This window comes from Chelonia mydas, chromosome 6 (genome assembly GCF_015237465.2).
Source record: "Chelonia mydas isolate rCheMyd1 chromosome 6, rCheMyd1.pri.v2, whole genome shotgun sequence".
Classification (NCBI taxonomy): Eukaryota; Metazoa; Chordata; order Testudines; family Cheloniidae; genus Chelonia; species Chelonia mydas.
This window is the reverse complement of record NC_051246.2, coordinates 90572682-90596764: the sequence shown is the minus strand read 5'-3', so window position 1 is coordinate 90596764 and position 24083 is coordinate 90572682. Positions and strand designations below refer to the sequence as shown.

General features: G+C 49.9%; 1 protein-coding gene across 2 annotated transcripts in view; it reads left to right on the top strand.

The window, feature by feature from the left end:
* Window positions 1–24083, top strand: part of LTBP2 (latent transforming growth factor beta binding protein 2) — a 132382-nt gene that overhangs the window by 76492 nt on the left and 31807 nt on the right. For both annotated transcript variants that reach the window (XM_037900677.2, XM_027827546.3), the window contains exons 9-15: window positions 8422–8496; window positions 16824–16946; window positions 17881–18045; window positions 19173–19367; window positions 20683–20702; window positions 22295–22334; window positions 23022–23111. In XM_037900677.2, the coding sequence (XP_037756605.1) occupies window positions 8422–8496; window positions 16824–16946; window positions 17881–18045; window positions 19173–19367; window positions 20683–20702; window positions 22295–22334; window positions 23022–23111 (708 nt within the window). The remainder of the gene's footprint in view (window positions 1–8421; window positions 8497–16823; window positions 16947–17880; window positions 18046–19172; window positions 19368–20682; window positions 20703–22294; window positions 22335–23021; window positions 23112–24083) is intronic.

The window sequence follows — 24083 nt, the reverse complement described above, 5'->3', positions numbered from 1 at the left end:
TTCAATGCCACACCCCCAGCCTCAGCATCCTGCAGTGGCCACACTCCCAGCATCACTAAAACTTATATTCTTTGAGCATCTCTGGTTACTTTTTAGTGCTGAACTGGTGGGGAGGTGGATGAGCTTCTACTTAGTCTTTAGTTCTGGCTGCAGCCCAGACTTGCTGGCACAGAGTGCATCTCTGCCTCCCAAAGGGTGTCCCTGGCCTTACCAGTGATGTCACATGGCTGGGGAGGTAGGTTACTGTCTCCCCTGTGTCTGTCACAGGCTCATAGACTCATAGATATTAAGGTCAGAAAGGACAATTATGATAATCTAGTCTGACCTCCTGCACAATGCAGGCCACAGAATCTCACCCACCCACTCCTGCAATAAACCTATAATCCCTAAATGCATGACCTTACACTTCTCACTATTAAATTTCATCCTATTACTATTACTCCAGTTTACAAGGTCATCCAAATCTTCCTGAATGATATCCCGGTCTCTCTCTAAATTGGCAATACCTCCCAGCGTTGTATCATCCGCAGACTTTATTAGCACACTCCCACTTTTTGTGCCAAGGTCAGTAATAAAAAGATTAAATAAGATTGGTCCCAAAACCGATCCCTGAGGAACTCCACTGGTAACTTCCCTCCAGCCTGACAGTTCACCTTTCAGTATGACCTGCTGTAGTCTCCCCTTTAACCAATTCCTTATCCACCTTTCAGTTTTCATATTGATCCCCATCTTTTCCAATTTAACTAATAATTCCCCGTGTGGCACCGTATCAAACGCCTTACTGAAATCTAGGTAAATTAGATCCACTGCATTTCCTTTGTCTAAAAAATCTGTTACTTTCTCCAAGAAGGAGATCAGGTTGGTTTGGCACAATCTACCTTTTGTAAAACCATGTTGTATTTTGTCCCATTTACCATTGACCTCAATGTCCTTAACTACTTTCTCCTTCAAAATTTTTTCCAAGACCTTGCATACTACAGATGTCAAACTAACAGGCCTGTAGTTACCTGGATCACTTTTTTTTCCTTTCTTAAAAATAGGAACTATGTTAGCAATTCTCCAGTCATATGGTAAAACCCTGAGTTTACAGATTCATTAAAAATTCTTGCTAATGGGCTTGCAATTTCATGTGCCAATTCCTTTAATATTCTTGGATGAAGATTATCTGGGCCCCCCGATTTAGTCCCATTAAGCTGTTCGAGTTTCGCTTCTACCTCAGATATGGTAATATCTACCTCCATATCCTCATTCCCATTTGTCATGCTACCATTATCCCTAAGATCTTCATTAAAGACTGAGGCAAAGTATTTGTTTAGATATTGGGCCATGCCTAAATTATCCTTATCCTCCACTCCATCCTCAGTGTTTAGCCGTCCCACTTCTTCTTTCTTTGTTTTCTTCTTATTTATATGGCTATAGAACCTTTTACTATTGGTTTTAATTCCCTTTGCAAGGTCCAACTCTACTTGACTTTTAGCCTGTCTCACTTTATCTCTGCATGTTCTGACCTCAATAAGGTAGCTTTCCTTGCTGATCCCTCCCATCTTCCACTCCCTGTATGCTTTCTGCTTTTTCTTTCTGAGATGCTTGCTCATCCAGCTTGGTCTACAACTCCTGCCTGTGAATTTTTTTCCCCTTTCTTGGGATGCAGGCTTCCGATAGCTTCTGCAACTTTGACTTGAAGTAATCCCAGGCCTCCTCTGCCTTTAGATCCATAAATTCTTCAGTCCAATCCACTTCCCTAACTAATTTCCTTAATTTTTGAAAGTCAGCCGTTTTGAAATCAAAAACCCTAGTCGCAGATTTATTTTTGTTTATCCTTCCGTTCAGTTTGAACTGAATTAGCTCATGATCACTTGAACCAAGGTTGTCCCCTACAACCATTTCTTCTATGAGGTCCTCACTACTCACCAAAATCAAATCTAAAATGGCATCCCCTCTTGTCGGTTCAGCAACTACTTGATGAAGGAATCCATCAGCTATCGCATCTAGGAAAATCTGAGCCCTATTATTATTACTAGCACTTGTCCTCCAGTCTATATCTGGGAAGTTAAAGTCTCCCATGATCACGCAGTTTCCATTAGTATTTACTTCATTAAAAACATTAAAGAGGGCTCTATCCATATCCAGATTAGATCCCGGCAGTCTATAGCACACCCCAAGCACTATCACAGGGGAGGCTCTAGTAGTTTTCTTCCCCAGTGTGATTTTTGCCCAGACGGACTCTGTCTTATCCATTCCAGTGCTTCTTATTTTTTTACATTCTACCTCATCATTGATATACAATGCTACTCCACCACCTTTACCTTTATTTCTGTCTTTCCTAAACAGCACATACCCTTCAATACCTCTAGTCCAGTCATGACTACTATTCCACAATGTTTCTGTTATCCCAATAATATCTGGTTTCACTTCCTGCACCAGTAGCTCTAGTTCCTCCATTTTGTTACCTAGGCTCCTTGCATTGGTGTACAAACATCTTAATTTTTGCTGTTTGGACTTGCTCACATTCTTTACCCGATTAGGCACGGACATTCTTCAGCCCATATGACCTATTAGACTGGTATCCACACTGCCCTTCCTCCTTATGTCCATTCTCCTACCCATGGCTGTATCCTTTCTTACTTTGTTTTCTTCCCTCTCAATGTTAAAATCCGGCGTGGCGATTACCTGGACATCTCCCAACCATCTCCCCCAAATTCCTATTTTAAAGCTTTCTTAATCAGTTGTGCCAGCCTCCATCCTAGAAGTCTATTTCCTTCCCTACTCAGATGAAGTCCATTCCGAGAGAACTGTCCTCTATCCATGAATGCCTCCCAGTGGCCATACATCCCAAAGTCCTCCTTATAGCACCACTGCCTGAGCCATCTGTTGATAGTCATAATCTTGTCACATCTTTGTTGCCCTTCTCTAGGAACAGGCAGAATTCCACTGAAGAACACCTGAGCCTCAATTTCCTTAAGCGTCTTCCCCAGCCTGGCATAGTCTCCCTTGATATGTTCCAGCGAGAATCTACTGGTATCATTTGTTCCCACATGAAGGACAATGCGTGGATTCTTTCCCGCTCCTGTTAGGATCCTCTTCAACCTCAGGTCCATATCCCGTATCTTAGCACCTGGAAGACAGCACACCCTTCTGTTCTCTGGATCAGCTCTGGTTGCAGGCCTGTCCATCCTTCTCAGTAAGAAGTCCCCAATCACGTAGACCTGCCTTTTCCTGGTGACGGTGCGATTCTTTGGTCTATCCCCTGTTCCCTCTGGCTGCAAGTTCTTTCTATTCCTATTCTCCCTTGTAATCCTCTTCAACCCATCCTGTATCCTCCTGGGGCTCATATTTGGTGTAGTCTTCATTGACTCTTCCCCTTTTCCTATAGGACTAGCCGCTCGTCTTTTCTTCCTTGCCCTTCCACCTTCAGTGACCACCTGTTGAGCCCCTTCTTCATTTTCCAACTCTGCAAACCTGTTCTTGAGCTCTATTTCTCCTTCACTACCCTGTCTTTTCCTCTGCCTGGTTCTCTTAGACACATGCTTCCACTGTCCATTTTCTTCACCTAGCAGTCTCCCCTCAGAGTTTTTCGGTCCTGCTTCCATCTGCAAGTCTGAGCTTTTCCCTTCAGCCGCCTCATGTCTTTGCTCCATAATCCGCTCGAATCCCCTTCAAAACTCAACCAGACTTTCCACTTGCAACTCCAATCCTCTGATCTTTTCTTCCATCAGCTCTATCAGACGGCACTTCAAGCAGACGAAACTCTTTCCAGGTACCCCCTCCGGGATCATGTACATACCGCAGCTTCCGCATCCAGTCATCTTCATTGTGTCTTCCACTACTTGGGTCACTACCACTGGTGAATTAGCTTTGTGTTCTCTTGCCATTAGTTTCCCTAATTCCTCTTCAGTGAGGGGAGTGGGGATCAACCTCCTAAAGGCTTAGTCCTGCCCTGCACTAAGTCTCCTGTGGTGACTTAAAGCTGCCTTAACTGGGTGGCTGAGGGCTTTCCTCAGAGAGTGTTAGGTAGGACCCAGGATGATCTTCTGCCCAAGCCCTGAATAGCCCTTGCTGTTGTGCTTTTTTTTTACCCATAGTAGGGTCCTTTTATGGCCATTTTCACAGTCCACTGCCTTGTGCGTTGTCTCAGATTTGTCCCTTATTTATTCTTGGCATCCACGATGTGCTAGGTGCCTCACAGGCGCTAAGGACAGACATGTTCCCTGCCATGAAGAACTTGCAGACCTGATACTACAAGGAAGAGCTACAAGTGCTAGATGGGGGACTAGGAAGCGGGGCAGATGAGGGGTGTCAGGATATAGCCATATGGTTACTTAGTTGTTACGCGCACGTCTTGTTCCAAAACATATTCCACAATACATGGGGAAAAAATCCGTCACCCCACAAAAATCTCTTTCCAGGACAAAGTGCCCCTTTAACCACTCCCCACCCCAGCCTGGCTCCCTCCCCAGCTCCTCCCACTCCTTGAAGTTAACTTTCATTCACTCCAAAACACGGTACCTGAATTGGGCCTCTTTGGAATTTATTGGCAGGATTGTACTCACCTATAAAAAGTTTGAGAGACTTAATTATGTAGGTTATGGACCACTTTTAAACCCACCAAACTATTTTAAGACACTATTTAAAATTCTGTGTAGTGAGAGTGAGTGAGTCAGGAAATCATGTGCAGCCAGAGCAGAGAGCTCCTTGTAAAAAGGAGGAAAAGGTAATAAATGTCCCCTCAGCTGTTATTTCAGCATCTCGTTGGGGCCTATGTCATTCCTTCCATTTCCCTTGTCAAGTGCCCATGGACAGTCCAAGCAGAGGACCCGAGACATCGCAGAGGTGGAGAGATGACTGATTGCAGGTGTTGTAACTGTGCTGCTTTGCTGGCACTTGTCAACGGTAGAAGCAACTGGAAAATGTTGCAATTCATCTGCCCAGCCAGGCCATCATCCAGGCACTCTCTGCCTGGTCTGGGTGCTCTTTGCTATTTTTCTGCCCTGAGAATCTTCAGACCTGTAGCACAGCCAGTTTGGGGGCACCTTCTCAGGTCTGAGTTGCAGGCTCCTTAACTAGAGGAGTTGGTGTATCTAGGAGCTGCCTGTTAATTGTCCTACCCATTTGCTTGGGATACTGAGGCTGTTTTCAAGGTAAATTTTCCAATAAGGAGCAAGAGGCATGTGCATGAGAATAGAAATGTGTGGGGAACCCTAGGCCTGATGGGCTGTCCACCCTCCTGTTTCCACTTAGGCCATATACTTACATGATGAATCACTGGCTGCAAGGTTATGATTCATTGGGGGTGAATGATGGTGGGGCTGTGGCTTACACATCCGCACTTGAGACCTTTGAGATCCAATAGTAACTTATTTCATAAGGAAAAAAACATTTGTTTATCAGTGGGAGATCGGCCAGCATGTTTGTGTCCAGGACGGATGGAGTAATCCCTCATCATGCTGTATGAAATTCACACTGGGTGCCCAAGTGCATCTACTGCTCCTATACATTAAAAGCCCAGCTTTGTATGGAGACCAACTCTGCAGGAGATGGCACGTATAGGGCTGAGCTTGCTGCTTGAATGCTCCTGGGGTGAAAAGGGTTCTTTGCATGTCTCCTGAGTCTGACTGGTCTAAGCCCCTCACTAAGCTCCAGCATGGTCTGTGTCGTGCCTCTCTTTACAGTTTACTCTGTGAGGTCCAGGGAAGACACTAGATGCTGTTGGTGACTTTTCCTTCCTGGTCTCTTGCATCCTGAGCCTTATAATAAGAACAGTGATGCTTTGCACTCCAATAATGCCTTCCATCAAAGGAAGTCAAAGAACTTGACAGTATAGCTTTACTGGTATCTCCATGTTACTGATGGGGAAACTGAATCAGAGAGGGAGAGTAACCTTTGCAAGGTCACACAGTGATTCAGGGACACAGCTGGGAAGAGAAGTGGACTCCTGATGCCCAGTCCCCACTGCTCTACCCAGTAGATGACAAGGCTTCTCAGTGTGTAGGGGCCTTCCTTCTGCTGACCTTAGCTCCCAAACGGCATGATGGGAGAGTGATCATTGAGTTGTATGCACTCTGCTAATTTTCTTAGTCAGTCTAATCTCTGACTTGCAGGTTTCACTCACCTGTGGTTGCCCAACATGAGTGACATTGTTGACATATTTTACTGGAAGGTGGTGTCAACAGGCCCAGGTTCATAACTCTGGTTTGTGCCCCCTCTGGATGAGCCTGGCATGTATGACTCTTCATACAGGATCCTGTGCCTCTCTGAAGGTGTTAGGGGAGCAGCAGGAGTCAGAGCCTTGCATGTGACATTAGTGATAACCAGGTCCTGCTTCAGGGAAGGTTGTTGATGGGAGTGTTTTTTTGTGGGTGATGACATTGCTCCAGAGAGGTGACTGTGTGAAGAGATTGGGCTCTTCCCTTTGGGACTCAGCATCAAACTACTATTCATGCTCCCCCCAAAGCGGGGAGATTGCATTCCTCCCTCCTTGAGGATCTCAAAGCACCAGCACATGCCTGCGAGTTGCAGCCAATTTGCATCCTAGTACCCTTACAGTTGCTTGGGTTTGGAAACCAACTGATAGAAGTCTGGGAGATAGCCAGATAGGCTGAGACCAAGGTCACAGAGGATACTCAGACACCATGGAGGTAGGTAGGGACTGCTTCAGACCACGCAAAACTCATATCACACTGAGGGCGTAGGTCAGAACTAAGGCTGATTGGTTGTTGAGGTAAGAAAAGGGCAACGTCCTTATGTTAGGATTTCTTTTGAAAAGGAAAGACATGGCGCAGAATATGTGAATTACTGTTAAAGCTGTTTATCATGGGGAAAGTATGAGAAACGTGAACTGACTCCTCTTTATTTTACAATAAAAATTGTAAAATAATTCTGATAATATTTCATAATAATTTAAAACCATGTAAAAATCCATCCAGACTCCAGCATGCTGCACATAGAGCCTGGTTTGGGAAAGTTCCTGGGGGAGTCTGGATTGTCAGCAGGCCGGCTGGGGTGACAAAGACTGAAGAAATGTTTTCGAAAGCGTTCAAGTCCCATTTTCAAAAGGGGAGTTGGGCATTGAGGAACCTATGTTTCATTGAAAGTCAATGGGATTTGGGCTCCTAAGCCACTTTGGGCACTTTTGAAAATGTTACCTGTGGGCTTGTTGTGAAACCCACTTCAGAGCCATGACTTTTGTCACATGCAGCCTTACTCCTAACCCTGCCCATGGCCTGCAGGTGTTAAAGGTGAATTGTTTAACCACTCAGTTGGAGGACAAACTTATGAAGGGATCAACTAATGCTTGGAAACGCTACATGGTGAAGTTGGGTGTCTGAAACGGCTGCTCTTGGGCCACTCCCATTCTCCATCCTGCTCCCCATCCCACCCCAGGAGGCTGGCTGTGGTGGGTTAGTGTGGTACAATCCAACTTGATCCTGTGCGGTATGTTTTATGGACTCTTTGGGCCAGGCTTTCGGAAGTGTGCAGTCTCCATTTAGGCCAAAAATAAATCACCAGATCTTTAAAAGAGCCCAGTATATTGCATGTTGAATTCTTTGGAAAATCTAACCATAAATCTCACACATAGGAGGTGCTGAGATTCTTATGAAAATCTGGCCCTAATCTCTGTGCTGAGCAGTGGGAAGTCCGGCCATGAGGACTCTTGAAAATCTGTCCTGATCTGTGTGATGTATTTCTGATGCATTGATCACCATGAGCTGTAGGTGCCTTTAATATAGACTGTGTCGCCTAGTCTGCTTTATAGATTTAACACCAAGTACTATACCATCAACGAAAGACAATAAGGGCATTGGGCACCATTGGACAGGCCCTTCACTTGCAAAACTGCTGTTGAAGTCATTGACAGTACATGCTCAGAGGGCTTGCAGGATCCAGTCCATTGTATAGTGAATAAATTGAAACATCTGGTTGTGAAGTAATGGTGGGGGAGGAAAAAATAAAGTAGTAAGCAAGGGATAAAAACATCTGAAAGGGAGATTTGAAAAAGGGTGGAGTTGATGGTGCAGGAGGCAATTCCAGATGGCAGCAGCTGCAGAGGTGAAAGCTCACACCAGCAGCAGACACTGAGTGTAGGGATGGAGAGAAGGCCAGTGGAGTAGCAGAGGCTGTGGAAGAGAGGGCTCTGAGGTGTGTCAGGAGCACCTCCCACTTCACTGTGGGACCACCGCTGAGCAATTCGGTAGCATGAGTGTGAGCTGAGTTTCTGGTGCACATACCCAGTGGTGTGGAGGTAGTGACAGGGGACTTATTGACAGAGGAGGTTGGAGAAGAAGAAAAGGCAGGGACAAGAGTACACCAAGCTCACAGGCTGGTGGGTGTAAAGGAGAGACTGGGGTCAAGGAGAGAGAAAGAGAAGATGGGATTGTGAAGTTTAGCCCTGGTCCCTAAGCTTACTGTTTGCTGTCATTCTAGCTCATCCAGTGATTGAAAACAGACAGGTGGAGTGTCCTCAGGGATACAAGAGGCTGAATCGGAGCCACTGCCAAGGTAAGGATGCCACTCTGATCGCTTTCTCAGACTCCTTATCAGGTAGAGTAACAATCATTCCTGTGTAAAATGAGTTCACTTCCTGCCCTGGGACCAACCTACTGGGAACGTTACAGTTAAAGAACCCTTGGCCTTAAAGTGTGAAAGTAACTAGCTACATTCCACTAACTGTACAGAAAAATTGCATGTCCCTGACAGCTCAGGCTGTTTCACAGCAAAACCGGTCAAATTTCCCAGATAACAACCTTATCTCTAACCCACAAGACCCACCTCTATTCTCCCAACATGTGCATGCACTAGTGATTTGCATCTCTAAATTCAGCATATACTTAGTGGTGTTAAAAACAGGACATCTGTATATTTCCTGTAGCCTGAAGCAACTTTAACTGCAAGTTACCAGTGATTGTGGCGGGGTGGAAGGGGGAGAGAGTTTGTTTGGGTTTTTCGAGAGGAGTGGTGAAAGTGAGTTGGCTTGAAAATCTGTCTGCACCAAGTACATAAACTTTATACTCTGCCAGGCTCCTCAGAGTCTGCCTTGCTCCAGGGTGGGGCCCGTCTATGCACCTTTCAACCCTAGAGTGTCCTCTGCCCCACATCGGGGGGGGGTGGCTGTGTCTGGACCATTCATCCCAGGGGTCCCCTCTGCCCCACATTGGGAGTAGAGAGTGTGTCTGGGCCATTCACCCCAGGGGTCCCCTCTGCCCCCACATTGGGGTGTGGTGTGGTGGGGGGAGCATTCACCCAAGGGGTCCCTTCTGTCCCACATTGGGGGTGTGTGTGTGTGTGTGTGTGGGCGGGCCATTCAACCCAGAGTCCCCTCTGCCCCCATTCGGTGAGTGGGTGTGTGTCTGGGCCATTCAACCCAGGGTCCCCTCTGCCCCCATTGCGGAGTATCTTATGTGGGCCATTCACCCTGGAGTTTCCTCTGCCCCACATTGGGGGGTGTCCATGTGTGGGCCAATCACCCCAGGAGTCCGCTGTACCCCACACAGGGCGGCGGGGGGGATGCCTGTGTCTGTCCCATTCATCTGCTCCACCTCAGGAGGGCGGCTTTTTCCCTGTTCCTTGTTAGAGGAATATCTGACATTTTTCCAACCGTAAAGTTTTCCATGCAGTGATTGGGAGCTAGAATTTCTTGGTCACATTGTCATGATTCCTGATAAGCCATGAGGTGTCCCTTAGAGGATGCTGTCTGGGCCTGCCCGGGCAAGCTCATGGCATGCAGTCCAGTGACTCATCTCCTCTAGCAGGGACTTTCCATCTGACTGAGTTAAGTAATGAGTCACCTGAGAGCTTCACCACAGTGTCCTAGAGGAGAATGGTCACCAGAACAGTGGCCTCAATTCCCTGTGACAATCAGTGTAGGGCTAGTGTCAGGGTTTTGTGCTGGGCCCCTGTGTGGCTCCTGGCATGGGGACATGTTGGGAGAGAGAGAGAAGTGGCCATGAGTGCTCTGCCTCCCCAGGGACCTTTCTGAGCCTGGCAGGAGACACACTGTCCTGGCAGTGCCTTGGTGCCTTGAGGTGCCATATACTTACATTCCCATGTCCTTGCTGTGGCCATGGAACGTGTGTCTCGGACCCCAGTGCTAATCCAGGACCTGAATTCAAAGGCAAAGAGACCAATTTGGCTAATAGAATGTTGGAGAAGGATCCCATGGGTAACATGGGGTCCTTCCCAGCAGATATGGAGGAGGGAGTGGGATGATGGATGAGAGCCCCTGGATGTTCTCCAGGCCTTTGTCTATAGGAGTGGAGCCCAGCTGAGAGGGAGCCAACAGGCTGAGTGATCCACTGAGCTTTGGGTTTTGTTAAAGCATTGATTAGAGATGGCAGCAGGGCCCAAGCTGGAGTTGTGGGGACCTCAGGGAGCTCTCCTACCACTGCTCTGTCTGGCTGGCCAGGAGGCCAGCATGGGTCACTCTTGTGCGCCCCCACTGCAGAGAAGCAAACCTCTTGGCTCCCTTTGCAAGAACGCCTCCTTGCCTTTGCTTACTAAATACCAGAGAACAGCCTTGCGACATCAGCACTTTTACGGAGGCCAGATCGAGAGTGGCTGGAAGTTCAAGTACTAACTGGCATGAACTCTGGCAATCCAGCTGATCCCAGGAAATGCTGTGCCTCTGGAACTGAGTTTGGCTGTGCAGCACAAATACCCCAGAGCTAATAACTGGGAGCCACAGCATCTCCAGTGGATTTGCTGATTGCCACTGATGAATGACAACCCAGGGGCCTCAGGTCCACTTCTGTTAATGAGAACAGCACAGGTCCTGGAGAGGCCACCTCCTGTTGCTCCCGGCACCCAGCTATTCAACAACAGGGAGAGTGGCAGCCAGCTTCTGAGCACGGGGCAGAGATTGTCATGGAAACTGGTGGCTGATGCTGGGTAGGGGAAGAAGATGGGGATCCCTCCCGCAGCTGGGCTGCATCCTGTGGCTGCCAACTGGAAATGCACAGGGGGACTGGGCAACATGTAATCATTAGGACCCAGAAACCCCAAGCAGCCTGATGAAGGTGTCAGTGCCAGTGCCAAAGCCAGGATCTTGCTTCAGAATACACTGAGGACAACGTGTGTGACATGTTGGGTGACCAGACAGCAAATGTGAAAAATCGGGGGTGGGGGGGTAATAGGATCCTATATAAGACAAAACCCCTAGTATTGGGACGTCTGGTCACCCTAGTGACATGCATGAGTCATGGAACACAGCATCTCCAACTCGGCTCTGGTTTCCTCTTCAGACACTGACCGTGTCGGCCCCACGGTAAACTCACTAGGGCCTTTGTACTATGTGCTCCCCCTTCCCTGTGCACCTGAGGTTATTACTGAGAAGCACCAACAGGCATAAGAACCAGCTATGTGCAGAATGGAAGAAATGGCCAGGCTGCTTGTGGTTCTGGGCTTGTGGGCTCCCCTTCCCCAAGGCACTGTGTCATGGGTCCAGCCACATCCCTGACTGGGGTGGGCAAGGATGGGTAGCGTACAGCTGGCAATGCTGCTTCTGTGTCACTTGGGGATTCCCATGTGGTGGGAGTCCTCAGCTGCACTTCGGGTAGCTTTACTGCACTGACAGAGAAACGTGAGAGGGATGGAGCAGGGGATGGGATCTAGCCTTCTGGTTTAAATTAAAAGCTCAGTCCCCACTGCCAGTAAGAACATAAGAACGGCCATACTGAGTCAGACCAAAGGTGGTCCATCTCGACCAGTGGCCAGTGCCAAGTGCCCCAGAGGGAATGAACAGACCAGATAATCATCAAGTGATCCATCTCCTGTTGCCATTCCCAGCCTCTGGCAAACAGTGGCTAGGGACACCATCCCTGCCCATCCTGGCTAATAGCCATTGATGGACCTATCCTCCCTAAATTTTTCTAGTTCTTTTTTAAACCCTGTAATAATCTTGGCCTTCACAACATCCTCAGGAAAACAGTTCCACAGGTTGACTGTGCGTTGTGTGAAGAAATACTTCCTTTTGTTTGTTTTAAACCTGCTGCCTATTAATTTCATTGGGTGACCCCTAGTTTTTGTGGTATGAGGTCACCCAATGAAACTTCCTTATTTACTTTCTCCACACCAGCAATGATTTTATAGACCTCTATCATATCCCCCCTTAGTCGTTGCTTTTCCAAGCTGAAAAGTCCCAATCTTATTAATGTCTCCTCATACGGAAGCTGTTCCATACCCCTAATAATTTTTGTTGTCCTTTTCTGAACCTTTTCCAATTCCAATATATCTTTTTTGAGATGGGGCGACCACATCTGCACACAGTATTCAAGATTAACAAATTTATTTGAGTTTAAGCTTTCGTGAGCTACAGCTCACTTCATCACTCATGAAAGCTTATGCTCAAATAAATTTGTTAGTCTCTAAGGTGCCACAAGTACTCCTTTTCTTTTTGCGGATACAGACTAACACGGCTGCTACTCTGAAAAGGATTCATGATGTGGGCATACCATCGATTTATATAGAGGCAATATGATATTTTCTGTCTTATTCTCTATCCCTTTCTTAATGATTCCCACCATTCTGTTAGCTTTTGTGACTGCCGCTGCACATTGAGTGGACGTTTTCAGAGAACTATCCACAATGACACCAAGATCTCTTTCTTGAGTGGTAACAGCTAATTTAGACCCCATCATTTTACATGTATAGTTGGGGTTATGTTTTTCAACATGCATTACTTTGCATTTATCAACATTGAATTTCATCTGCCATTTTGTTGCCCAGTCACCCAGATTTGTGAGATCCTTTTGTAGCTCTTCGCAGTCTGCTTTGGCCGTAACTATCTTGAGTAGTTTTCTATCATCTGCAAATTTTGCCACCTGACTGTTTACCCCTTTTTCCAGATCATTTATGAATATGTAACTTGTGCTGCTTGTTACTATAATCCCTTGTATCCCTCTGCTCATTCAGACTCCAGATAAGTCAGATCCATTCAGTGCCTCAGGATGACAAGTTAGATATGTGCTGCTGGCTTATGTCAGAGATGCGCCCTGTAGCCTTTGTAAGGGATAGATACACCAAGCCTCTGCCCTGGATGGGGTTTGCACCATGTTTGGGGTTTGGTCCCCACTGCATCAAGCGTCTGCCCTAGACAGGAATTCCCAGCTTGCTTGGAGTCTGGGCCTTTGGTTCTACATATCACAAATCTCTGTTCCTGACTCAGTAACAGGGTGCTACTTAGCATGGCTCTATCCTTGCCATCTCTCTCGCCAGCAGAAGGACAGGAGTGGCAGAGGGAGGATGGGCACAGTGGGTCAGGTGCCTGGCAATATGCCCGGGTTTTCCATCATCCTGGGATGGGACGTCATTTCTGATTACTTGAGGACAGAGGAGTAGGAAATGTCTCTTGGGTTGGACCTCTCCTGTCCCATGGCATGCTTGGTTGTTCCTCTCTGTGGTTCTAGTTTCTATTCTGAGGGCTCTGGCTTTCCATTGGAAGAGGGCCTGCTGTGCTTCGCATGCCACTGTGGTGAGGTTCACCAGTGAGAGGGCTCTTTTTGGCACCTCCACCTATCTAGCCAGGGTGGTTTGTGATCTGTAGGATTTTCTCCAGAGATTTGACTCTGTCACTGTGGTATCTAGCCCAGGGAAAGCTACTCCTCATCTCCGTCCTCTGCTGGAATGCAGGATCCAGGGTGCTGATTAAGATGCGTGCACCAGATGGGTACATCCATGCCTTGTGTCTCCAGTCACGAGAGCTGCATGTGCCCCAGTTACCCCCTGTGAAATATCCCACACCCCGGCCTGTGACCCCCTCCTCCCCGAACATGGCTGAATAGGGACACCTGGGGAATTTTCCCATTTAGAAATTTTTACACCTGGCAAAGATGGGGAGGCAAACTGCTGCTGCAGACACGTCCACTCAGGTACCATACACTGGAGCCCAGGTTTATTCCATTTCACTATAATGCCCAACGCAGCTAATCCTGGGCTCTGCTTCGATGTGCCATGTTCGAAGGGTGAAAAGCACCGGCTGGATTCTTCCGTGCTGTGAAGGGGGTGCTGGGTCTGTCTGAAGCATGCAGCGGGGACTCTCTGCAGCAGGGGAATCTGCTCTTGCCTGCTGTGTGCCATGTGACCGTCTGGGAGCTTACTCAGTTATTAGGACCCTATTGGATGGGAACTGTGGGGAGCTGTGGGAACAGCAAGGAAATGATGCTTGTCTGTCCTGCTGCACAGGTGGTGGTGATAACAAGTACTTAGCCAGCATTCCTGAGAGCTTCCAGTTGGTTTTAAATCATTGTCTGACCTTCCCAGCCCCCTGTCAGTATCTTATGGATGGCCCAGAGGGGAGAGGGAATTTGCTTGAAGTCATACACTGCATCAGTGGCAGAGCCATGGCTTGGACTTGGGAGCTGCTAGCTCTCACGTGTGTATCCCCAGAATCAGCAGCACCAGTGACAAGCTGGAGACATGCCTTCCACTCATCCGACTGATGCAGGGCTGTCAGTGCAAGGGCAGGTTCCCCCAGCCCTCACTGTGCACCTGCACTCTTTGATTCCTGATGATGCATCCTTTGCAGACAGTGCCCCAGTCTGGCCACACAGGGGATTTGATTGAAAGGAGGAGACTTGCTCATAAGTCAAGTCCCGCCAAGCTTTGATCTGGCAGCTTTAAAAATTACTTCGCCCGGATAGCCCTGTGAGATGCAACATCTGGTGTCCACGGGGATCCCAGAGTAGAGCAATCATTTGAGCCATCTATGCAGCTGCACCTAACAGGCTATGCACAGCGGATGTGGGATTGCAGTCATCACAAAGGTTCCTGTGAAGCAGTTTGCAAAGCAAGTGTCCTACGGGACACTGGACTAGCTGAGACTAGTGTGCTGATGCTGTATGGCAAAGGTGGGGTATGGGACTTGAGGGACTTAGAGGCCTGATCCAATGGAGCAAGTAAGATGCCTGACTAACAGTACCAGTCACCTGATCTGATAGAGCAAGAAGAGGGGCCAGTAACTTTCCCAGTCATTCCTTTCCATTAGCGAAAATCCCCAAAATAAGCTGAAGAGCAATTGAATCTGAAGGCAGCTGCAGGGAGGAACAAAGGGGACATAGCCAGGGCAGGAGGCAGGAAGCAGACTGCAGGTGAACCTGGCTAGGAGACAGGCAAGGCAGGACTCTGGGACAGAGGGGAGGAGGTTTTTGAAAAGTCTGGAATCTCCTGGCACATTATTGTACCCACCTGGGGCTCAGCTAGCAAAGGCAGGCTCCCAAATTCCTCCCTAACCCATGGCATGCTGTACAGCTTCCACATCTGGATGGCACATGGTGACTGGACCCAGCTGGATGAATCTGGAGCATCAGCAGCAGGGAAGGGGAGAGGCGAGGCAAATGAGACGTTCTGGGTTGGCTGTTTGCTCTTGACATCCCTTTTGCAGATTAACACGGCCCATGGGACAAAGTGTACTTACCCCTGCCTTGGTGTGGGAGGGGGACTAGATGGCCTGCTGAGGTCCCAGCCAGCCAGGTGAGGCCCCTAGAGAGAGCATCAGCTTGAGAGAGCAGCACTTTGTGGAGTCAGGTGACCTTGCGATACAGGACACTGCCACTGTCCCTACCAACAGACTAGCTGGGCATCAGTGTCATCAATGGCAGGTATGAACCCCTCAGGCCTGGAGCTGACTGTCCCAAGCTGTGACTGAAGAAAGAGCCAGGCCAGAGTCGAGATTGTTTCATACTGTTTTGGAAATGGAACAATTGGAAATCTCAGAGGGCACCGTCCATACAGTCAGTGCCTTGAGGGGCCCTGCAAGACCCTGGCTTCGCTCTGATATGGGGTCCCCGCCCCTAAAAGCCTATTGCTTGTTGATGGGAAAGTATGTGAGAGAGCCTGGGAGGACTGTGCTGGCCCTGGAGTGGAATCCTGTGCCAGGGGACTGAGGGGACATTCTTAGCTGACAGTATCCAGGAGGGGACAGAGTGTCTCAGGAATTTCTGGAGGGGGCCGGGTAGCACAACAGTGCCCTGCCCTCACCCCTTCTGTCTGAGGTTCCTGAAGGCTGAGCACATTTGACCCTATGCCCCTTTCAGCCTTCACTCTGATGCAGCACTCCCCCATGGAACGGCGGGGGGGGTGGTGGTGGTGGTGGTGGCTGACCCAGAAGTTACCTCCATTATCAGAGGGACAGAAATGTTAGGTGAGAACATGGGAAGCCAAATGCTACCGGCAAAATTCTCCTACCCTGTCTAGCTACAGAGAGAGACTCCCCAGCTCTCCCATGCTGCTAGGTCTCCTGGTTAATCATATTTTCTACCAGTGTGGGAGACAGCAGGTCTCCGGCCAGGGCACTCTAGGCAGACACTGATCTCAGTGACTCTGCAACGCACCCCTAGCAGCCCCTCACATGAGACCTTCCCCAGCTCTGTATGTGGGGAAACCCCATGGGAATTTACTCTGGTGACTCCTGCTGTCACCTCTCGACTGGTTTAGTGCTGGAGAGACCAGCTGTGTTGCAGGAAGGTAAAGACTTCTGCAGTTTGCTGGTTGCATGGGGGTCAGTATCAGCCCGTGGGGTGGGGGGCTGGGAAGGGTCTCAGAGAGAAAGTGCTGTTTGTGCAGCTGTTGGACACATGGTTTGATTTGTCAATTTGCTGTTCAGTGGGCTGTTCCCTGCCCTTCTCTTCGCTTATACCAACCAGGCTATGGGAAGGGAGCACCAGCGATTTGGCTACATAGCAATAGGGGACGTTACAAGTCCCTGCCCTGTTGAATTGCAGCCCCTTCCCTTGCCTGCTGCAGTTCCCTCTGCCATGTGCTGCTGTCACTGACTTCAGTTAATGGGCAGACCCAGGGCATTGTGGCTGATTCTGTTCTCTGCTTTCACCCTGTAGATATCAACGAGTGCCTGATGCTTGGCCTGTGTAAAGATGCCGAATGTGTGAACACCCGCGGCAGCTTCCTCTGCACCTGCAAACCCGGGACCATGCTGGACCCATCCCGCAGTCGCTGTGTCTGTAAGTGCTCTGGAGACCAAGCCCTGCACAGCTGCTTGGAAGCAGCTGCCCAAGGTACCCAGTGACGTCCCCCAAAGCTTCCCTGGAACTGTGAGCAGGAACCAGCAGATCATGAGCCAGATGGAAACAAGATATCACGTGTCAGTGTGTCCCAATGCCCTGAGAGAGTGTATGGGTGGGCGATGTGAGACCCTGCATGTGTGCATTCATGCCCTTGCATGATGTGTGTACATGGACGTGTACCCATGTGTCCCAGCACCCTCCTCGTACAGGGCCACTGGACTCAGCTCCCATGGGATTCTCATTCACTTCCCTCCCTTGTTCACATCGGATTGTTGAGTGTGTAACTGAGTTGACATGACGGTAGTGCTATGGCAGAGAATGCAGGAGATAGGAAGCCTGCACCCAGCTTCTGCAGAGGCTGCTGTGAAAGCAGTGACCTCTCCCCAGGAGTGCAGTTCTGAGGAAGGGGCTTGAGAGCACCTGCACTGGAGTATCTGGAATCGAAACAGAAGCCCATCTCTTCCATGCCACTTCTGTTGGATCTGCCCGCTCCACTGAAGTCCTAGGGCAGAATGCCCAAGCAGGTTTAGGCTGGGGAGAGATATACTATGGAAACCGCAGCTTCCGGGAGAGGGACCTGCAGCTCTTCACCAAAGTCCTCAACAGCCAGGGGCAAAGGCCGTGTGGTGTGAGTGCGGGGTGCTAACTTGTAGGGGCAGCATGGAGACCGTTGGGACAGAAGCGGACCAGTGGGGTGATGGCGGCTGTATGGCAGCAGAGGAGGGATGCGATAAGGCCCTGGGGCTGGGGACAGAGAGCAGAGCTGGGAAGGACCTTGAAGGCGACGACAGGCAGCACTTTTCTTTGACACTCTGTGCCCGGCAGAGGTGACAGCTTGGCCTCCAACACTAACCCTGGGCTTGTGTTTCAGCGGATAAGGCTGTGTCCATGGAGCAGGGGCTGTGCTATCGCTCAGCAGCGGGAGGCGACTGTGCCCTACCACTCGCCCAGAGCATCACCAAACAGATCTGCTGCTGCAGCCGTGTTGGCAAAGGATGGGGGAGGAATTGTGAGAAGTGTCCTGTGCTCGGGTCAGGTGAGAGCTGTGCTTGCTGCCCAGCTGTGCCCAGAGTTCTAAGCCTGGAGCCTGGCCTTCACCTTACAACTTCTCCCGACTCCTCGGCCCAGAACCATCGCAGGCTCCTTCCCACGCACTAATGTGTTGGGATGTGGGTGTAAACAGTCTATGGGGGACTCAGTGCAAGGGGCACAGGCCAGCACAGAGACTGTGGTCTGCATGGCTGCTTGCTAGAAGGCAGAGTGCACTAGCTGAGAGTGGCCTGCCGCTCTGGAGGCTGGAGTGAAGCAGAGCAGATTCCAAACCTGGGGGATCTGCAGCACAAGTGAGTGCATCTGAGCCTGGAGGTGGGGAAGTTCCTCACCAGGCAGCCATCATGCAGCACTGCCCCAGAGGGAGACCACAGCCTTTCCCATGCCTGGGTTAGCCTGACAGTCCCTTTCATCTCACTCTGCCTCCCGTAAGGTTAAAGTTTCCTCCTCTCCTAAAGTGTCAGCCTTCAAGTGCTCCAACACACCAAGCAAGGATGGGTTTGGCTTTTACCGGTGTGTTAAGTACTAAAGAGACAAGCACAGAACCCCACAGGGCTGGGAATTCCTACACATCCCCCTGGACTGGGTGGAAGGCGTCTTTGGACATGTGCATCAAAGGGCCAAAGTACTAGAAGGTCCCCAGGGCTTGCAGCATTGTAGCCATTTATCTGGTCCCTTATCCAGCCTTGGCAGGCTGTGCAGCCCCCTCTGCCCATTATACTGCTCTCTCCTGTCGATGAAGTGATAGCTGTCTTCAGATGTGGGAGAGTGTTTCCTTGGTGCTCCCCCAGGGAGCTTTGAGCCAACGGAGAGATTCAGTCTCCAGTAGCTGTGAATGCTAACCGGTATCAGTTACAGACACACCCAGCGCTGGGAGCAGATTCTCTCTGCTGGAAACATCCACCCTTCACACCATGCTCTAACGTACGGTGGCTGATGGATGGAGGGTGTACACACACACAAACACACACCTGGCCATTCTCATCTGTGTAGCAGAAGACAGCATCTTCAGTTCCTCCTTTGGATCTTGCCAGAAGGACAACCTCGTGTGCTCGCAACTGGTTTCTGCCCCTTTCCCCCACATGTCAGCCTTGCCCTGTGTCTCCCTTGCAGAAGCCTTTAAGGAAATTTGCCCAGCAGGACATGGCTACACCTACTCCAGCTCAGATATCCGTCTGTCCATGAGAAAGGCGGAGGCAGAAGAGCTGCCATTCAGCTCAGAAGAGCAGGGGGAGAGCAGCAACCGGACGCACAACTGGGCAGCAGAAAGGCCGCAGCTGCAGGAAGCCCTGAGTGGTGGAGTCACAGGTATGCTCCTCCGTGCTGGAACCTCAGCAGCAGAAGGTAGATTGGGTTGTGATGCAACATTAGTAGTGGCTATGCACACAGGTGCCCTGGATGAATTCCCTCTTTCATCCTCAGGCTGTCTCTATCCCAGGGACTGTGGTTCCAGCTGAAGTGGATTTGGGTCAGCTCCAAAGCTATGCAAGGCTCTCTTGCCCCTGTATCCCAATGGCATAGGGTATGACCTTTTCAGAGCTCCCTGGCCCTCCTGGGCAACCTTTGAGTTCCAGCCTCAGATCCTCATGTGCTAACAGGTGCTGCTACTGCCAGATGGCCATGCTGCCTCCACACTTGGAAGCTGCAGTCTGATTCAGATGTGCCCTGCTGAGTGGGGCTGTGGGTCCAGCTGAGTTTAGGGCTCAGTGTGAATTCTGGCACAAGTATCCCTGGGCGGTTATCCCAATGCACTCAGGCTGGGAATCTAAATCCAGAGAGGGGAGTGACAGTTGTCACTGGAACCAGGGTCTATTAGAATGTGAGTTCCCTGCGGACGCTGGGGGAGGAGCCAGGACTGGGGCAACTCAGTGTGCTAGGTTTGGAAGGACAAGTTCCCATCTTGTGCTGGGAGAAATGGGGGGCTCCTAGCCAGCATCAGGGAAGCAAGTGAAGTTAGTGCAGCCTGGGCTCTCTGAGGTATGTGGGGTGCTGCCGCTTCTGCTTTAGCCAGCAGATCGAGGGACGTGATCGTTCCCCTCTATTCGACATTGGTGAGGCCTCATCTGGAGTACTGTGTCCAGTTTTGGGCCCCACACTACAAGAAGGACGTGGATAAATTGGAGAGAGTCCAGCGAAGGGCAACAAAAATGATTAGGGGTCTGGAACACATGACTTATGAGGAGAGGCTGAGGGAACTGGGATTGTTTAGTCTGCAGAAGAGAAGAATGAGGGGGGATTTGATAGCTGCTTTCAACTACCTGAGAGGTGGTTCCAGAGAGGATGGTTCTAGACTATTCTCAGTGGTAGAAGATGACAGGACAAGGAGTAATGGTCTCAAGTTGCAGTGGGGGAGGTTTAGGTTGGATATTAGGAAAAGCTTTTTCACTAGGAGGGTGGTGAAACACTGGAATGTGTTACCTAGGGAGGTGGTAGAATCTCCTTCCTTAGAAGTTTTTAAGGTCAGGCTTGACAAAGCCCTGGCTGGGATGATTTAGTTGGGGATTGTTCCTGCTTTGAGCAGGGGGTTGGACTAGATGACCTCCTGAGGTCCCTTCCAACCCTGATATTCTATGATTCTATGATTCTTGTTCTGAAATTCACCATGTGCTGTTTAATTTTCCAGGTCATTCTCCAGATAGTGAGGTGAGTCAAGCCCATGCTGCTGGCAGATGATGGGGTGGGGATATGTTTGTGTTGTACTTCACTAGTGGTAAAGGGATCGTTTAAAAAAGTAACCAGAGGGAAACACTGAATGTGTTGGAGTTGGAGTAATGAGGGGAAGTGGTGCTGGAGGAGGTTAGAAAACACCCAGACAGCCAGGCATTTTCACTTACTGCAGATCAGCTGCAACGTTCAAGCCGCAGCTGATGCTTTGGGCTTGGGAGCAGCTGACACCCCATTGTTGAGGGTTGGGAGAGAATGGTGTCTCCCCCCTACTCCTGCGATAGGATTTGGGGGTTTGCCTCCTTGTGCCCTAAACCTTTAGGAATAAAGCTTAAAAGTAAGCTGTGAAGGGAAAAAATGGGGCTTGTGACTTTGTTGTGTTGGCTTCTTTGGGATGGTTTGGTTTGGTTGTTTCAGTTTGACAGCAGACGTTCACATCCAGTCTGTCTCCCCGGTGTGCTCCTATGGCCTGCATTGCCATAGTATCTGAGCACCTCACAATCTTTAATGTATTCAGACTCACAACACTGTGGGGGGATAGGGAACAGCTGTTAGCCCCATTTTACTGATTCCCCACCAATGGAGAGATGAAGTGACTAGGCCAAAGTCATGCAGGGCTCTGGGGTAGTGCTGGGACTTGAACTTAGGTTTCCCCAGTCCTGAGCTAGCCCCCAGACCGCTGGTCATCCTTCCTTTCTAGCTGGGAAGAGTCTCTGATGACTGGAGAATTAGTGAAATGATGACAGTCCGAAAGAATGAAAGTCGAGCTATTGAGGGGGAAGGAGTTTAGCCAAACTATAGGAAACTGCTTTGGTTTGTGTTTAATGCCTGGTTAATGCCAATGACTAATTAACATCCTGAATAAGGGAGTCTTTTGCCAAAGAGTCGGTACTCTTGCCCTTTGAGTTAAGGATTCAGAGCTCACAACAGGCATCCCCAGGATTTCCCAGAGGTTCTCCAGCAAAACCAGGAGAAACCACACTGACACTTTGGAGATTGTCCTTGGGAAAATCTCTGCCAAAGGATTGCCTGCCCAGTTCAGGTTCTGGAGCGCCTCACAAGATTAGCCAGGCTCCCATCTGGGGCACTAGGTAATGCAGATACCTGACTCTGAGGTTTGTAGCTATGCAGTCGGCCTGTGAAGGAGACTTGGAGGGAACTGAATGCAGAAATCTTAAAAAAAAGGATTACTTGTGGCACCTTAGAGACTAACAGATTTATTTGAGCATAAGCTACAGCTCACGAAAGCTTATGCTCAAATAAATTTGTTAGTCTCTAAGGTGCCACAAGTACTCCTTTTCTTTTTGCGAATACAGACTAACGCGGCTGCTACTCTGAAAGAAATCTAAAAGGCTCCTGGCTAGGCATAATGCTTTGTATAGGGTCCAGCACACGGAGGCTCCAGCCGTTCCACACACTAGCAGCTTCACCTGCCATTACAGTACCCTTAGTGTGAACCAGCAGCCAGGATGGGGCAGGAAGAAGCTCACCTCTCTCTTGCCGCTTGGCTAAATACATCCCTGGGCGGTCTAGGCAGAGCCAAACTTTGTGTTTGTGTTTCTCACCCACAGGGCACTGCTGATGCCACCCAAGAACCTGCCACACACCCAGGTGCGTAAGTGCTCAATTGGCTTGTGAATAAGCTACAAATAGAGAAGAGAAAGGAGGACCAGGATTGGCCCAGCTGGCAGCTTCAGGCTGTGGTGATAACCTTAGGGCCAGGGAAAGGCAGCTTTATTTCATAGGCACCTCCTAATCTCCTTCTGTGTCGCTCCAAATGGGGTGTGCTGCACAGAACCGGGAGGCGCTGCAGGAACGGGGCAGCCCCATGAGATGCAGGGCAGGGAGGGCCACACTCCATTTCATGTATTGGAAGAGCTGTTCCTCCAGCCCGGGGATGGGGCTCTGTTATTGTCTGCCCACATTCATGGTCTCTGCATGCTGGGCTCTGTAATGGGCACCACAAGGTGGGGGTGGGGTCAGGTTGCAGGGGTCTGCACCCCCAACATGCAGCAGCAAGGTTGCTGGCTGTGAAATTTCTCAGCCGTAACACGAATGAGGCTGGATCAGATGATAACTGGTCTCAAGATGTCATGTGGTAGAACATATGCAGCAACCTAGATGCTGGGCTCAGAATTGGGTCTTGGCACCCACACCTGCTGCTCCGCAGCTGATCCCTCCGTATTGTGAGGTGCTGGGACGTAGAGGTTGGGGGCTCATGAACAGGGCTTAGGCTGACACTTGCTCCTGTGTCTGACTGTGATCCCAGGCTGGTGCTCACATCTCTCTCATCTGCAGGGGATGTAGTGGAGGAGACATTCTCTCGTCCTCCTGCCCAGCCAGGCCCAGAGGCTGCAGGGGAGGGCACTGCTGCAGCACAGATCACAGGTTCGTCAGCAGCTCTAAATAGGGTTTACCTGCCTCACCTGGTAGGCCCTAAAGAGAAATGTGATCCAGTCAGAATATAGGGCCCTCCCCCCACAAGGATCCCTGGTATGCCAAACCCTGGTAGATCCTACCAGGCCTGGGTGTGTGCTGAGGGATCCAGGCAGATCCCAGTGGGTAGAAGAGCAGATGCTTTGGCTTTCAGTGCCCTTCACTGTCTAATTTGTATCACACACGACCTTGTCTGGATCCCATGGAAGGGAAGCTTAGGATTCATGCCATGAATGAACACAGCCCTTCATTGCTGCCCAGCCAAGCGCAGAGACTTGTCACCCAAGAGAGCCCTCACTTTGATTCATGTGTTTAGCATAGGTCAGTGTTATTTCCCTGACATACAGCTCCTCCTGGTGCGCACTGCGTCTGCTGTGCCTGCCCAGGGCTATGGGGACGGAGGCGGTCCGCAGAATACGTGAGGCTAGCTGGATCTCTGCACTGTGAACAGCAGGGTCTCTGAGCAGAGGGGAAAAGGAAGGGCTCCCCGGGGAAGAGAAATCACAGAGGAGGTGGCAGTGACTCCCAAGGAAAGGGACTGGCAGGGTCTCACTGGTGGCTTTGGCCCAAGCCCTGCTGCAGTCAGAGTTGAGTCATCTGGAAGCTGTGGTGGAGCGGGAAGTGTGTGGCTCCCAGGGGAGGCTTGTTTACTGCATGAATAATAGCAGTTCTGTTATTCTAGGGTTGTCTAAGTGTCTGGGAGTGCTGCCCCTGCTTGGGGCCAAAAGCACCCTCAGAAGAAACCCTGGCACAGGCACCTTGCTGTGGAATGCGCCTCCCACAATAGCCTTTTGTTTGTGTGTGTTTGTGTGTTGGTTTGGTGATGGGATTGTTTCACTGTTGGGGCGTGTGTGGGTCTCTGCTGGCCTCTCCTTGCCCTTCCTGCATTCACTGCTGCTAAGCTGCTTCCTCTGGCTGCCCTGG